General features: G+C 46.4%; 1 protein-coding gene across 1 annotated transcript; it reads left to right on the top strand.

Annotated features, from left to right (window-relative positions):
- Positions 1–9,085: 9,085 nt before the first annotated feature.
- Positions 9,086–10,515, top strand: LOC119300853 (probable sugar phosphate/phosphate translocator At4g32390). Its single transcript, XM_037577740.1, has one exon. It carries the CDS (start codon positions 9,164–9,166, stop codon positions 10,271–10,273), a length of 1,110 nt encoding a protein of 369 aa, XP_037433637.1. The 5' UTR covers positions 9,086–9,163; the 3' UTR covers positions 10,274–10,515.
- The last annotated feature ends 6,172 nt before the right edge of the window (positions 10,516–16,687 follow it).

Genomic DNA, 16,687 nt, shown 5'->3' with positions numbered 1-16,687 from the left:
TCCCATCTTCTGTTTAAAAAAGCCAAAAACAAGCGTGTCCCAGACCGAAACATGGTTCCCCCACCCGTCTGATTCCCCATTCGTACTCCATGGGCGCCAAAACTACCTCTCCACCAGCCGCGAAACCACGGCGTCCTTCGTCCGCCACCCCATCCCACCCATCAACTGCCGCCCTCCTCCATCACGCCGGAGCCGATACCCCGACGTCGTCGTCCACCGCAACCTCAACCGCAATGCCCTCCATGGCTAGTAGTTGAAGCCGAGGCCGAGCCGTCCGTACCCGAGCCAGTTCAACCACGCCGTCCTGCGCCTCATCGCTGCCGCTCCAACTTCGCCACCCTCCACCGCAGCGGAGCTGTTCCTGCTACGCCATCCTTCGCCACGTCGGATCTGCTTCCCCTCCGCCAACATACGGCCACGGCAACACTGTCAACAATTTGGCCATGGGTTCGTCCAAGCCTGCACCCTCCAGAACATCGGTTTCCTCGGTAAAAAGAAGAAGATCGACGCGACATGTGGAGGTGACCACACCGGCATTCGAAAAAGGTACTCCTCTTCCCTTATTCGTGCAAATCTTACGTCTCTGCTTGCACGGTATTCATCCCACAGAAGACACTAGTTGATCGCTTCTTCTTGATACTAGATGTTCCTAGTAACTCGCGATGCACAAGGTTTCTCCTCATATACTATTTCACCTTAGCTAGAGGTCTGCCGCCCCCCTGAATTTCAGTTTCTGGCCAATTGATTCCCAATTAATGGAAGCATTCCCCAGGGTAATAGGCGCTAGTACGCCTATTACGTTGGGGAAGCAGTGCCTTGGTGTTTATCTTAGGGGTGTGTGCGGCCTAGAGCTACTGGCGCCCGATCTGGAGGTCGGTTGGGATTAAAGGGATGGCCTGGGGGCGCTGCCAAGGACGGCGGTGGTGTGAGGTCGATGGGAGGGCGGGGCGGCGGAGGCAGGGGTCTGGGCCGGTGGTCGCTGGCGGTTCGAGAAAGATCGTCAATAGTGACTGGCGGGAGGTAGATGAAGGCCATCTGCCCGTTCCTTATAGATCAGACGGTTCATTAAAAAATCGACTGATCTATTTATTTTTAGTCGACTGTTATCTTAGATATGACCACATGTGGTGGTGTACTGGAGGAGTACCTGCATTTCCTGTGCTCATATATTACAAAATCATACGGAGTAGAATCTAATTTTGTTTGCCATGCAATGTTGTAGAGCTATCATATGTCTCCTGTCATTTATTTTTTAGCCACCTGCTATCTGCTACTTTTACAGCGCACTAGTTCTGCACACACTTCACCCTTACTCTCACTATTGTGTTTTTATGCAAGGGTATTTCAGACTCTGCTGCCATGAGAGAAGTCAAAAATAAAAGAGAGAAGTCGCTCCAGCTTCATATGCGGGTAGGCAAGACACATTACAGCGCTATAAAGGGTGCAGTGTCAGCAGATGGAGACGGTAAACGTAGCTCTGGAGTTGATGACCTCGCTCGCAATGAACCACCATCCCAGGTGCTTGCTTAACTTCGCGGTGTCATATGTGGTTGCATGTTCCATATGATGTCTAGCTTGTATTCGAAAGGCCGAAGTCCGTAAGATAAGGAATTTTTTTATATGAACCACCATCCCGTGAGCACCAGAAGACAAATAACTAGTCAGGGCACTGGCCGAGCCAGTGACAAGCCCAACAAAGATAGGCATCACCTGGAAGCCAACTAAAAATCTACGATGGTGGCGAAGTAGCCCGCCTCCCACCAGGATCTCAGGTCCTAGATGATCATGCTCACCACTCCGGCCGGATGTCTAGCTTGTATTGCTTCCAATTTGGTTAAATTGCATCTGCTTAGCTTACACATTATACCTTTGAATATGACATGCCTTTCTGTTTTTGGTACATACTAGTACATCTATGTATTAACCATGTTCTTATATCAAACTAATGTTCTTGTGTATCCCTCATCAATCACTTATGACGAGGCAGGCAGGCAAGGGGACTACTCCTCATTTAGAGAATGCAGCGTCAGCCTCCCGACATGATTCTCAAGAAACAACAGAAATGCGAGATGAAGATAGTGAACGTAGCTCTATAGTTGATTACATCATTTCCCCTACACTAGCATCGCAGGTGCTTGCTCTAACTTGGTAGCATGATATGTGGTTGCATGTTGCATATGGTGTCTAGATTGTAATTCTTCCAATCTGGTTAAACTGCATGTGCTAGTCTGCCTAGGTTATACATTATACCTGTTAATGTGACATGCCTTCCTGTATTTAGTACATAGTACATCTGTCTATTAAGCATGTCCTTACATAAAACTATTGTTTTTTTGTATCCCGCATCAATCAACATGACAAGACACCTTTAGTATATGCAGTGCGATATTATTTGCATCTTTCATATGATTTATAGCATGTGCTGCTTCTAATTTGTTGAAATTCCATTTATGATGGGACACTTTTAACTTGACAGAGTCATATTGGTTGCATCTTTCATGTGGTGTCTAGCTTGCACTGCTTCTTATTTGCTGGAATGGTTTCTGCTTAGTTTACATAAACAGTTGTGAACATGCCATGCCGTCCTATTTTTCATACATATTCCATCCTGGTATCATGTGTTTGCCTTACATCAAAGTAGTGATTGTCAGTATCATGCATGAATGAGTTCTGAAGAGAGAATTTTATTGCTTTTTCTTGTCGGTTTTACTTGACAATTCAAAATCAAGTTAGCAAGGCAGCGGATAAAGGTGGTCCTTCTGAACGGAGGGCCTCTATAGTTTCTACTCCTCCACACCCCCAAGATGATTTCCAAGACAACACATGCATAGACACTCAACAAAGCTGTGTTTATGATGAGCACGTCTCCCCTAGTGCAGCATCACCGGTGCTCCCTCTAACTTGGCACTGTTATATGTGGTTGCATGTTATGTGTGATGTCTAGCTTGTATTGCTTCTAATTTTGTTGAATTCCATCTGCTTACTTTACACATTATACTTGAATAAGACACGTGTTCCTGTTTCTAGAACATACAATATCTGTCTATCACACCATGTTCTTACATCAAATTACTACTGTTGTGTAACCTGCAACAATCACTTATCATAAGACACGTTTGACTTCGGAGTGTGATATAGGTTACATCCACATTCTTTTCTAGTTTGTACTACTAATTTGTTGAAATGGAACTTATGACGAGACAATTTTAACTTGGTAGAGTGATATTCGTTGCATCTTTCATATGGTGTCTAGCTTTCATTGCTTCTAATTTGTTGAAATGTCTTCTCCTTAGTTTACACATCATAAGCTGTGAATATGCAATGCTGTGAATATGCAATGGCACTAATGACGAGAGACCTCTAACATGGTAGTGTGATGTTGTTTGCATCTTGCATATGATTTATTTCTTGTACTGCTTCACATTTGTTTAAACGCCATTTATGATGAGACACTGTTAACTTGGCAGAGCGATATTTGTAGCATCTTTCATATGGTGTCTACCTTCCATTGCATTGCTTCTAATTTGGTGAAATGTCTTCTTCTTAGTTTACACATCATAGTTCTGGTTATCTCTCCCGTCCCGTTTTTCATACATATTACATCCTCCTATCATGTGGTTGTCTAACATCAAAGTTCAATTCATCTGCATCACGCATCAATTTGTTCTGAAGAACTAAATTGTTATTCATTTTTCTTGTCGGCTTGACTTAACATGGCACAGAGAAAGAGGAAGAAACACAGAATGGCAGGGAATGAGAAGCGGATGAATCTTGCAGATTCTGCTGGTACTGATGGTGCAATAGAAGGTCAAAGTCCAGCGGAAAATTCTACAAACACAGCATCCCATGCTACACGAGTTGCAAAAAAAGCCAAATAGAAAAAAATAGCTGCCACCAAACAAGCAGAGACAGCCCTAGTTCTTGCAACACCTACCACAGTACTACCAGCTGCACGACTTACTCGTGCGTCAACTGAGCTAGCAGCACGTTCCCAAGCTCCCTTGCCACCTGACACTACTCCCCAAGCACTCTTGACACAAGATGAGTTGTCAATATCAGATGAACCTTGTGAGCTTCAACAACAAGAAGGTAGTTGCTGGAGTCAAGTTACAGTTGCATGCTTCTTTATATGTAGTCTCACAGTTTGATGTACACTAACACTTCCTATGTTCGTTGTTGGACTAGCACCTAGGCGCAAGAGGAAACAAACATCAGGGATAATGCTCGATAGATTCACTAAATCTAGAGGAGGAAGAATGGAGATCCATTTTGAGGCAGGTTTAAAAAGGCCACGTGATGCTACAGAGTCAGCCAAGTTAGTATCAGAGGCAGCGGTTGCCGTTAGGTGTCATGTACGTATCCTCCCAACATGGATTCAGTATAGGAATGACAACAACGAAACCCAGTTCAACACCTTCCTCGACCATTTATCTATAAGTACGGTTATGTATGGAAATAATAATATTGTCTTGCTCTATCCCATACTTTCTAGGTTGCTGATAATGGGACTCCCATAATTTTCAATAGATGATGTTCAAGTTGGATAGCCAAGGTGATGCAACCAGACAAACTTGCACCCATGTTTTCAAGTCTGCTCTGCGACAGTATCGGTATAACTTGAGGAAAACTCACTTTGAAGGCAAGGCTAACAGTGAACTTTCCGAAACATCTCCAGTGGAAAATATATCGAATGAAGACTGGAGGGGCCTTGTTAAACACTGGTCTGATCCGAAGTATCAGGTACATTATATATATGTGATCAGATCACATGTTGAAGTCCTATTTACGCATGTGCCACACAAATCTATCTTCTTGTAGGTGAACCATTCAAAGAATAAGGCCAACCGTACGAAAGTAAAATTCCAACAGACGACAGGATCTCGTAGCTATATTGCACACTGCGAGGCTCTTGTAATTAGCTGCTATTTCACTCTTTTCGCTATACCATATTATCATATCTATATTGACTTGTTTGAAATGCAGAGGAAAGCCCGCAAGGACCAAAAAGTACCTGAACCAAATGCTGTGAAAATCTTCAAGGACTGTCACACCAGCAAGAAGAAGGGCATGACTACACCAGTCAAAGCCGCTGTTGTAAGTCCTTAATCCTCATGCCTTTTAACTACTACTTACTCTGACTCATGCCTTGAACTGCATGGTTTGTAGCCAATGTCTATTACTCTTTTCAATTTTATACACAATTGTCTTAGCGTATCATTGCACCTTACAAGGTTTAAAAGAGAGGAGTGATGTTCCTTTGATCTTGACCCGTAATCTAGTTCCGTGCTGGACTTGCCCACACAATGTTACAATTGCCTGTTTGTCTGTTCTCAGTTGTTTTGTGATATGAATGATGTCATACTATGCTTATCGTATTATAAACTTCGTCTCTTTATCCTTAGCCCTTAATACAATGTGAAGAAATAGACAATACATTAGCGATGGTACATGGTCATATGTTTGGAACCTGGTTTTATTATGTACTTTGCAATAAAATACAACTAATATTTTACATGGGTTTACCAGAATAAGTTCTGTATATAGACCAAAGCTATTTTGTTTGGTTTTGCTGCCTCCTTAATATCTTACGTTCTGGTACTACTAATGTAAAACCTCAACTTTTCAGCGAGCTATGAAAAAAATGGTGGAACCACCACCTTCTGAAGGTGGCGAGGCAACTATAACCGCAATGGCAGCTCTTGATGTAGTGGGTCGGTACCTGTCCACTAACAGTGCCAAAAGCACGTTCCTGCGTAATACTGGGTTGGTTGTTAAGGCAATATCGTCCAAACTGCCTCATGATCAAGAAATGCAATCTCAAAGCAATGTTGTATCTGCGCTTCAGACACAAGTCCATTCCCTAACAGAGACCCTTTGTGAAACAAGGAGAAACATTGCTCAATGTCGTCAAGATATGCATGGTTTTGAAACCAGGCTATCAGACATTTGCTATGTTGTTCAGGAGCCTAGGGGAAATGAAGGCGAGGGTTATGGTGCTCCATCGGACAATACAGCATGAAAACGTAACAGTCAGGTCAAATGAACTGAGCTTCAGAACTTCTGGTGGTGCATTTATCTGCTAGACTGTTAAGTTTTATGCCAACCTTCCTTTTGTTATATAGTTGTAATTTGTTTTGGTGCGATACAAAATTTATTCTTAACGTGCAGCCACCGGCTGAAGAAAACAACAAGCCATTTTTGTATAGTGTAGGGTGTTCCCTATATTTGCACTGGTGGCGATCTTTGATGCCGAATGGATGTAATCTGTGCAATCGCCTTAATAGCCTAGCGTTAGTTTCGGCCTTATTTATTTTCTAGTCTTCTTTTTCCCTGGTTTGCTAGTGGCCACAACTACCATGGGCCATATACGGGTCGTAGGATCCATGGGTCTCCTACGGGCCGTCGATAAATGGGCCTGTAATCGGTGGGCCTCGGGCCGTCGGATAAATGGGTATACATGGGCCATAATCGGGCGTAATTGGTATCGGCCCAACACGGTAACAGGCCGTTAACAGGCCGTAGGACAACAAAGGCTTAATTCTGTCACAGGCATAACGGGTCGTTAATGGGCCGGAATATAGGACGGGCTAGAAATGGCGCAACGGGTTAACAAGCCAGAAACGGTCCGACTCTTGCCATGGGCCGAATTTGGCCCATTAGGGTAACAGGCCAGTAACGGGCCGACTCTTGCCATGGGCCGAATTTGGCCCATTAGGGGAACAGGCCAGTAACGGGCCGACTCTTGCCATGGGCCAAATTTGGCCCATTAGGAGAACAGGCCGGTAACGGGCCAGAAGTAATTGAGGGCTGAAAAGGAGCCCAAGAACGTATGGGCCGTCAATAGACCGAAAGCTAACACGGGCTGGAAACGGTCCATGTAAATCACGGGCCGTTAACGGGTATAAAGAAAATTATTGTTCATTATGGGCTAGAGTCACCGTGGGCCTGTAAAGGGCCGAAAGATACGAAGGCCTCATATGGGCCGAAAGACGTCGTGGGCCATACATGGGCCGAAAGTGAAATGGGCTGGTGTTATATTCGACGGCCCACATGACGTTGTTGGGCCGATTTCCTTTAGGGCCTAACGGGCCGTAAAATGGGCTATTTGCGAGGAGACCGTTAACAGGCTTTTCATGGGCCAACCCGTTAACTTTTGACCAAGTCAAACGGGCCGGCTTTGTAAGCTAAATGGGCCAGTGATGGGCCGTGGCACGTGTCGACATATCATAGGCGCCTATCTGACCCACTGACGAGCTGACACGTGTTTCGTCCGGCCAATAAGAATTTTACACGTGGAAATTTCCCATTGGTCGGGGCTGTTAACGAGTTATCGGATCCAAAACCCAACCCGATAGCTTAATGGCGTTCCGTCACGATGGATGCCACGTGTCGGTCACCCTTAACGAAAGCACTTCTGTGACGCGCGATTTATTGTCATGGAAGTGGACACTTCCGTGATGATAATTTTGGTAATGTCATGGAACACTTCTACGACAGCACATGTATGACTATCTTGATTCTGTCATAAAATCATCATGGATGTACATGCATGACAAAAAACGCGACCTACTCTGACAAACACGTATCACCACGGAAGTGTATTTTTTGTAGTGCATAGCCCTTTCCCCCACTTCGGCTCGGCTCCGCACAAGAAGTTTGTGAAGCGTGGAGCGAGAGACTTCAAAACAGGCCCGAAGTAAGCATGCTGGCGAGGTACTCTGCGAGGGAGGCATTGTTGTGCGACACATAGTTGGCCACAAGTGCGGCGTTTGTTGGTATGAAGCAAAAGTGCACGATATTTTGGCAGCATGTGCATTCTTGGTTTCATTACTACGAGCCCTCCAATTGGGATGTGATCCATAATCGCAATGGGAAGTCGCTACTCCATCGGTGTTACATCATTTTAATTATCGTCATGAAGTATTGCACTATGATTGCACAAGAGAAAGAATGATGCCAACGGATGCGCTAATCATGGAGATCATAAGTTTTGCTTCTTGTCGGTCAATTCATTGATTCACTCAATATTGCAACTTGATTGATCACATCATTCTATATCCCAGACCCGCTGCCACGATGTACTCCAGGATGGAGCGCAAGCCCTTCAAATTGATACATCGTTGGTTGAAACTCAAGGGGCATCCTACTTGGGAGAACATGGGGCGATGAAAAAGGTCAAGCTCGAGGAGAAATATTTTCAGATAAAGGCCACTTTTGAAGTTTCGAGAAGTATGGTTGAATTTGGGACCGACCAATTTTAAAAACTTGTTGAACATCCAACACTTTTATTTACATGTATGCTTGAATTGCTAACGAACAAATGACTCAAAGTGAGGCTGCATGGCGTATATTTGATGTTGTTTTATACTATTTCTAAAAAAACAGATATTTAATATATAGGCTTAGATGCTGGCACCGCATTCGGGTGTCCATTTTGATGGATGGTGTTGGGATGCGCTACCTCCCATTCCCAACGAAAGGAGGCGAAAGTTATCATGTATACAAAAACTTGTGCTTCTAAAAGGAAGCAAAATAAAAAAAAAATTAAACACCTAAAGAAAAATAAGAAAATCATAAAAAGCGAAGAAAGGAAAAAGGCAAAGTCGGTGCAAATATGCCGGCGCAGCTCGCACGCACTGCTGCATGGTGAGGATGGAGCAACAAGAAGAAGCCGAAACTCGGCCAGGGAAAGAGGCCTACGCTCCAGTCCATCCAGCGAGCGTTGACTGAGAACGTTCTCATCGAATGGCTTTGATCGAGCCAACGCGATCGTCCGGGGCACCGGGCATCAAGCGTGTAAAGCGATTTTCTTATCGAGATCTGCGAGTGTATGCACACACTAGTAGTGCAAGTGTGCATTTGACTCCACATTTCTACTGTACTTCCTTGGATCCTAGTACGTTCAGAGAGCTGACCTTGGTATTTTCAATTGCAATTGCTACCACCACCCCTCCTTAACCTTCTACAGATTGATAATTCTACAAGTGAGACGCACCGCACGTAAAGGTTCCATGATTCGGCAAGCTACCGAAACCTGTGCCAATGTTGTTAAATAAACGTCGAACCGCGCGTCTCTAGTCAACACCATACCGAGGCTCACCGCGCGGCCGGGGAGATTCGCCACCACTAGCAACCACCGCGCGCTTCCACCCCCCTCGCCCCAATGGGCGTCGCCGGCGGCGATGGCAGCACCAAGCCCCCCGCGGCCGCCATGGACGTCGAGTCCTCGAAGGCGGTCGTGGCGCAGCCGACCTCGGTGCTGAGGTCCGTGCTGCTGTCCTACGCGTACGTGGCCGTGTGGATCAGCCTCAGCTTCACGGTGATCGTGTACAACAAGTACATCCTCGACCCCAAGATGTACGACTGGCCCTTCCCCATCTCGCTCACCATGATCCACATGGCCTTCTGCGCCTCCCTCGCCGCCGCGCTCGTCCGCGTCTTCCGCCTCGTCGACCTCCCCGCCGACCCGCCCATGACGCCCTCGCTCTACGTCGCCACCGTCGTCCCCATCGGCGCGCTCTACGCGCTCTCCCTCTGGTTCTCCAACTCCGCCTACATCTACCTCTCCGTCTCCTTCATCCAGATGCTCAAGGCGCTCATGCCCGTCGCCGTCTACTCCCTCGCCATCGCCTTCCGAACCGAGACCTTCCGCAGGGCCTCCATGCTCAACATGCTCGGCATCTCCGCGGGGGTCGCCGTCGCGGCCTTCGGGGAGGCGCGCTTCGACGTCTTCGGCGTCACGCTCCAGCTCGCCGCCGTCGCCGCCGAGGCCACGCGCCTCGTGCTCATCCAGATACTGCTCACCTCCAGGGGCATCAAGCTCAACCCCATCACCTCGCTCTACTACATCGCCCCCTGCTGCCTGCTCTTCCTCACCGTGCCGTGGACGTTCGTCGAGCTGCCGAGGCTGCAGGCGGCGTCCGCGGCCGGGATCGTCCGGCCAGACGTGGTCGTTTTCGGGACCAATTCGCTGTGCGCCTTCGCGCTGAACCTGGCGGTGTTCCTGCTGGTGGGGAAGACGTCGGCGCTGACCATGAACGTGGCAGGGGTGGTCAAGGACTGGCTGCTCATCGCCTTCTCATGGTCGGTCATCCAGGACACCGTGACACCAGTGAACCTCGCCGGCTACGCCATTGCCTTCCTTGGCGTCGCCTACTACAACCACGCCAAGTTGCAGGCGCTCAAGGCAAAGGAGGCCGAGAGGAAGGGGAATGCCGAGGCCGGTGCGCGACTTCTGACGCCGGAGAAGGAGGCAAATGCGCGCAAGAACTGAAGCCTCCCCTCGCATGAGTATCACACATGGATTGGACCTTCCAAAAGCAAAGGCAACAAATTGATTGAAAGAGTTCATTATTTGTGCTAGTTTATACTATAACTTTTTCAGCCATAGGATGTCCGAACTACTCAGTTATTTCAAGTTCAATTGCATGCTTACAATTATACTTACAGGAAATGTAACTTAACTGATTGGGATTTGTTTTAAGCGTATAATTCTACCTTAGAGGCAGGCACTCATCAATTTTTTTCTCTCGAGAGTATGACTAGATGTAACATAACTAGAAATTTGATTATAAGAAAGCTATCACTCGATGCGAATAACAAGCGTAGCATGAACACCATACCAGCAAGACGGAAGACAAACACCACTGCAAAGCAAGCTACTTCCTCTGCTTCTAAATATAAGTCTCTCTAGAGATTTCAATAAGAACTATATACGGATGTATACAAATATATTTTAGAGCATAGATTCACTCATTTTTCTCGGTATATAGTCTATATTAAAATCTATAAAAGGCTTATATTTAGGAACGGAGGGACTACAACGCAAAAGAGCCTATCCTAAGCTAATACATAGCACCGCGTCACGGCCGATGTCGGGCACCTCTTAAGACCCCAACTTCCGCAGAACTTCGCTTGTTGACGCACCATTCATCATGAGCGTCTGAGAGAAAGTTGCAGTTGAATGGCAGGACTCAATTCAATCCGGAAGACACCATCTTGGAGACACCGACGAGGGGCGTACATAGCGCCGCGGAGGATAAAAAAGGACTCACGGAGGATAAAAGATGTCACGGCGACCACTGGGGGAGAGCAATGAGAAGTCAATCGTGTATCCAAACATAATGCTCCCAACAGAGGAGCGACGTTGAGAACGACACCATCGTGACGATCCAAACACCGAATCGAGGCTTGCGCCCGGTGATATCCACCAACTCCATGAGAGCGAGGGAGATGGCGAACACGCTCGGTGACGCCTCCAAGGAGGGGAATGGCATCCACGGGTGCCGTCACCATCATCCCCGCAGAAGCTGAGCGAGATTTTCATCCCCGCGTTGCCCATCTCCACCCCTCCATGGAATTGGTTGCACTGTCCAAGAAGCCTCACACCGCCGCCATCGCAACACTTGCCGACATAGCTCTAAAACCGAGGACCAATGACAGACCGCCCGGCAGGGAAACCGCGGCCACACCACCAACTCCTAGTTTGCACGAGGGGCCGCAGCAAACCAGCACCTTTGGCCAGCTCCAGGACCGCCTGCAACGGTCGTCACCCACTCCAAGGGATGGCCTTGCGACGATCAGAACTGCCTCCCCATGAAAAGACCCAGGCAGGGACCACCAGAAGAGCACCACCGCTCGCCACGCCGCACAGGGGTGACCAGCCGCTCAATGTTCACAAGACTCCATCTTGACCGAGCCAATGCAGTGCCGTCACCAACCTGCCCGTGGGAACGCGCCACCGCCTCCAGCAGGCGCCAGTGCCACTAGAGTGTGCCACAACTCCTCTGCTGGAACCTGCCAGGCCCGCCGTAGCACCAACACACCTACCATGCGTCAGCCACCAGCCCTCACCTTCGGCCAGCGCAGATCTGGCCAGTCAGGAACTCTGCCACGACGAGGATCACCAAGCCGCCATCGCCCTGCGCGTTCCACTGCGACGCGCCACCACCAGCTAGCTGTGTCGCCCGCTCCGCCTCCAGGCCACGCGTGCCACCGTGCCTGACGCGCCGGCCACTGGGAAACAACACCAGCCGAGCAGAGAAGGACCACCGCAACATTCGCTCTGGGAGAAGGCAAAAGGGGGATCCCGTCGCCGCCAACACCACGCGGGCTTTACCCGGCGATGGCGGTGAGGGGGCTGGAAGAGGATCGGAGTCCGGTGGCTAGGGTTGGGGCTCTCGAGTCGTCCCCTGAGGAGTGGGGGGGAGTTGGGGGTGGGGGACACGAGGCCGAGCCTTTTTCAACAACTGAAATCAGGACTTACTTTTTTTCAAGTTTCTTTTGTATCCACTACTGAAATCAAGAAGTTTGCCTAATGCACAACAATCTGTCGAGTTTCTTTTATCAGGAACTCGGTAAACCAACGTAAAGCCAAGTGCAAGGTTAAAAAAATTCGGTAATGACGTGGAACCTGGAAAAGCGGTATCTTTCATGAGTGTGGGAAAAAAACTTGGCAAAGAGATATAACTTGGTAATGGTTGCTCTTTGCCGAGTGCAGGGCAATATTTGGCAAAGACATGAAAAACAGGACCCACCCAGCTTAGGGCTTCGTGACGGCATATATTGCCTTTGGCCCTGTTTGGATCCATAGGTTAGAGTTAGTTTGGGTTAGATTGGACTCAACTAACCCAAAAATATTCAAACAGGAGGGTTAGTTTGGGTTAGATGCATCTAACTCATTCAAAAAATCTAACCCCACCCAAGAGGTGCTTATTTGGGTTAGTTCTTCTTGGAACCACTAAAAAACATTTTTTTCTCTTGCTCTCGCCGCAACAGATCCCTCACCATTTCCTCGAATCTTCTCGTCCTCTCCCTCCCTCTCTCTCGCACCGTCCATGAAGGAGCCTCGCCGTATCCGCGCTCCATCTAAGTCTGTCATCCAAACACCTCTTTAAATAAAGTTAGTTCAGGGTTAGAATCTAACTCTAATCTCTAACAGAGTTATAGTATCCAAATAGGGCCTTTGTCGAGTGCACTCAGCAAAGCTTCTCAGTTGTACTTTTTTTACACTTTGTTCCCCAAAAGCCTTACAATTCAAAGATGTAGCAATTCATATATACTCCCTCCACTCTATAATAGTAATGGTTTTAGTTTGAACTAAAATCATGATAATTATTATGGAACAGAGGGAGTACATATCAGGACATCACAAGTTTATTGTCTCACATATCATCATCATTCACATCACATACCATAACATCATCAATTCACACACATACACTGCAAGTTCATTGTCATAAAAATAAACAAGTTCACCATCTGTCACACAACCATATGACACAAACATATTTGCCGACACGACCTCAGGGTTATGGTGGTGCCAGAGGAGGAGGAGGAGGAGGAGGGGGGGGGGAGGTGACGTCGACGAAGCCTCGAGATGGTCAAAAAAATTCTACAGTTATTTTTGGTTGCATTGTCGGCAAAGAATTTTATCGGATAATACTGTAGGCAATGTATGGAAAAGAACTAACCTTTACTTGGCCTTGAAGGTTCTTTTTTCCTGCCTCATTCCTTCTCTTGGATTCCTCACTTTGTCTCATTTCTTTCGCCAACTCTATCTAGTGCAGCTCTTTCTGCCTCCAACTTTTTTGAAAAGGGGCGCTTTATTACTTAAAAGGTTTAAGCATTACACCCGGTCTCTGCACAACTAAGATGCACACAACCAAATAAAGTCCTCTCGCATAAAAGAAAAATAAAAAGATGAAATACTAAGAAATATGTAGGGTCCGTATAACGCCTAAAGCGGAGGTGGGACAATCCTAAGATCATGCTGCCACGCATGTTGCGGTAAAAGTATCCCTCGCCGTATCCTCCAATCGTGTACACACCTCCGTAAATAGGTCTCGATTCTCCACGCGTTGCAGAGATGACCATAGACGAAGAGTCCCGATACATCTGTAGATAACCTGCAGCAGAGAAGTACTTTTATCAATAAAAAACTTATCATTTCTATATAGCCAAAGCGACCAAATAACGGCAAGCGCTCCCAACCTAAGAAGAGTTCTAAACGTGTGATCAATCCCATGTAACCAGTTGCCAAATACATTAGCAACAATACAAGGAGGATACAAGCCAGAAGCTATCTGGATGACTGACCATATAGAACGAGCTAATTTGCATTGGAAGAACAAATGTTTTATTGTCTCATCATGATGACAAAAGACACATTGCGGACTTCCATGCCAATTTCTCTTAATAAGGTTATCTTTAGTAAGAATGACTCCGCGACAAAGATACCATGCAAAAATTTTATTCTTCAGAGGTATCTTTATCTTCAAGATCTTCTTATTATTATCAACTGAAACATCAGAATGGATTAACGCTTTATACATAGACTCCACTGAGAATTGACCATTTCCATATAGGTTCCATCGAAATATATCAGACCCATGTGACAATTGCACCGTGGACAACCGCTATAGTAGGATGTGTCATCAAGCACATGTCAAGAATATGTTGTAGTGCAAGAATGTAAAGATATGGGTATGAAAGGTACACACCTGGAGCATGACAATCACAGCCGCACTAGACATCAGGCGACTCCATACGAAAACACTTGAGCTTGTGCTTTGTACGTGGAGCTGAGAATACTCGGGATTTGAGGAGTGAAGATTGAGCCATCGACAAGGTAGTGGTGGCCATCCTTGTTCCCGCCTCCTGTCAGGTTGTGGCTATCCTGAACGTGTGTCAGCCCTGCATCAGTATCCGTTTCCTTCATTTGTTGCTCCTGCCACATTGGGGTGCATCACATATCCGCCAACCTCTCCCAACAATATGCTGGTATCCATTTCTCTCTCACCTACATAGAAAAATACATCATATGTGTATATGACAAAGAAAAGAAACAAGCAATGGTAATCTTAGTAGTAGCAAGCAGTGATGTTACTTACTGACAAGTACTGGTTCCGCTCCAGATTTGTGTCGCCGCTTCCTTCCGCTTCATTATCGGCTTCCCATTTTCACCCCTACCATAAAATCTAGTCACGGACTTGTAGTGCACATCATGCAACATGCATGCCCGGGAGATTTTTCTTCGCAACTCTCTCCATGTGTAGGCATGTGTCAGCCTGGAACCCATCCTCACAGATAAAGTGATCCTAGAATAATGCATATATTAGTTAAATAATTATCTGGCTTCTAATATGGACCAACGTAGTGTGAAAAGTATTAACCCACAGATCTTGATGTATCCACTTGGCTTTGTTGCCACACACGGGATCCATGGAAGCTTGATAGTGCATGCATGAGAATCCTGGTGACTGCTTACTGATAAGTCTCCGTCGTATCTATAATTTTTTATTGTTTTATGCTAATGATACATCTCCAACGTATCTATAATTTTTGATTGTCCTATGCTATTATATTATCAATCTTGAATGTTTTATATACACGTTCAAGCAAGAATATATCATTTTTTGGGACTAACCTATTAACTTAGCGCCTAGTGCTAGTTACTGTTTTTTGCTTGTTTTTGACTTTGCAGAATATTAGTACCTGCTACCTCTTGAGCACTGCGTTGGTTTTCCCTTGAAGAGGAAAGGATGATGCAGCAAAGTAGCGTAAGTATTTCTATCAGTTTTTGAGAACCAAGGTATCAATCCAATAGGAGGCTACACGCGAGTCCCTCACACCTGCACAAAACAAATAAATCCTCGCAACCAACGCGATAAGGGGTTGTCAATCCCTACACGGTCATTTACGAGAGTGAGATCTGATAGATATGATAAGATAATATTTTTGGTATTTTTATGATAAAGATGCAAAGTAAAATAAAAGGCAATGTAAATAACTAAGTATTGGAAGATTTAATATGATGAAGATAGACCCGGGGGCCATAGGTTTCACTAGTGGCTTCTCTCAAGAGTATAGGTATTTTACGGTGGGTGAATAAATTACTGTTGAGCAATTAACAGAATTGAGCATAGTTATGAGAATATCTAGGTATGATCATGTATATAGGCATCACGTCCGAGACAAGTAGACCGATTCCTGCCTGCATCTATTACTATTACTCCACACATCGACCGCTATCCAACATGCATCTAGAGTATTAAGTTCATAAGAACAGAGTAACGCCTTAAGCAAGATGACATGATGTAGCGGGATAAATTCATGCAATATGATAAAAACCCCATCTTGTTATCCTCGATGGCAACAATACAATGCATGCCTTCACTACAAAAAAAAGACACATCCGTGACATTTTGGGCCGAACGAATTTTTTTTGTCATACATATGACACTTCTATGACGATAATTGTGACAAAACCCGGTATCATCATAGATGTGGTGGGCTCTTACTTCTATGACAAAAAATCATGACAGAAAATGGGCTTTTCGTCCTGGGCGGACCGGAGACGCAGCTGCATGACATTATTTGGGCCGTCCATGATGGAAAAAACCGTGGTAGAAGCGAGGGGGAGGAAAATTTCGGGGAGTTCCCGGTTACGGTGGGAGGTCGGGGGCCGAGCGATGCGCGTTTCTCTCGTACACGTACGCGCGTGTGTGCGAGGCGTTGGCTCTAACTGAACCCGAGCGAGGCGTTGGGCTCTAACTGAACCCGAGCAATTGCACTGCAGGCTACACGTTACTGAACCCGAGCGATCAATCGATGGCTGTTAACTGAACCCGATCTAGCGATTCCTTCGCTACTGTTGCTAACTGAAGCCGATCGATGCTGCATCTGG

Source organism: Triticum dicoccoides, chromosome 5A (assembly GCF_002162155.2).
Source record: "Triticum dicoccoides isolate Atlit2015 ecotype Zavitan chromosome 5A, WEW_v2.0, whole genome shotgun sequence".
Taxonomy (NCBI): domain Eukaryota; kingdom Viridiplantae; phylum Streptophyta; class Magnoliopsida; order Poales; family Poaceae; genus Triticum; species Triticum dicoccoides.
Note: the sequence above shows the minus strand (reverse complement) of the source record. Positions and strands in the feature narration are given on the sequence as shown.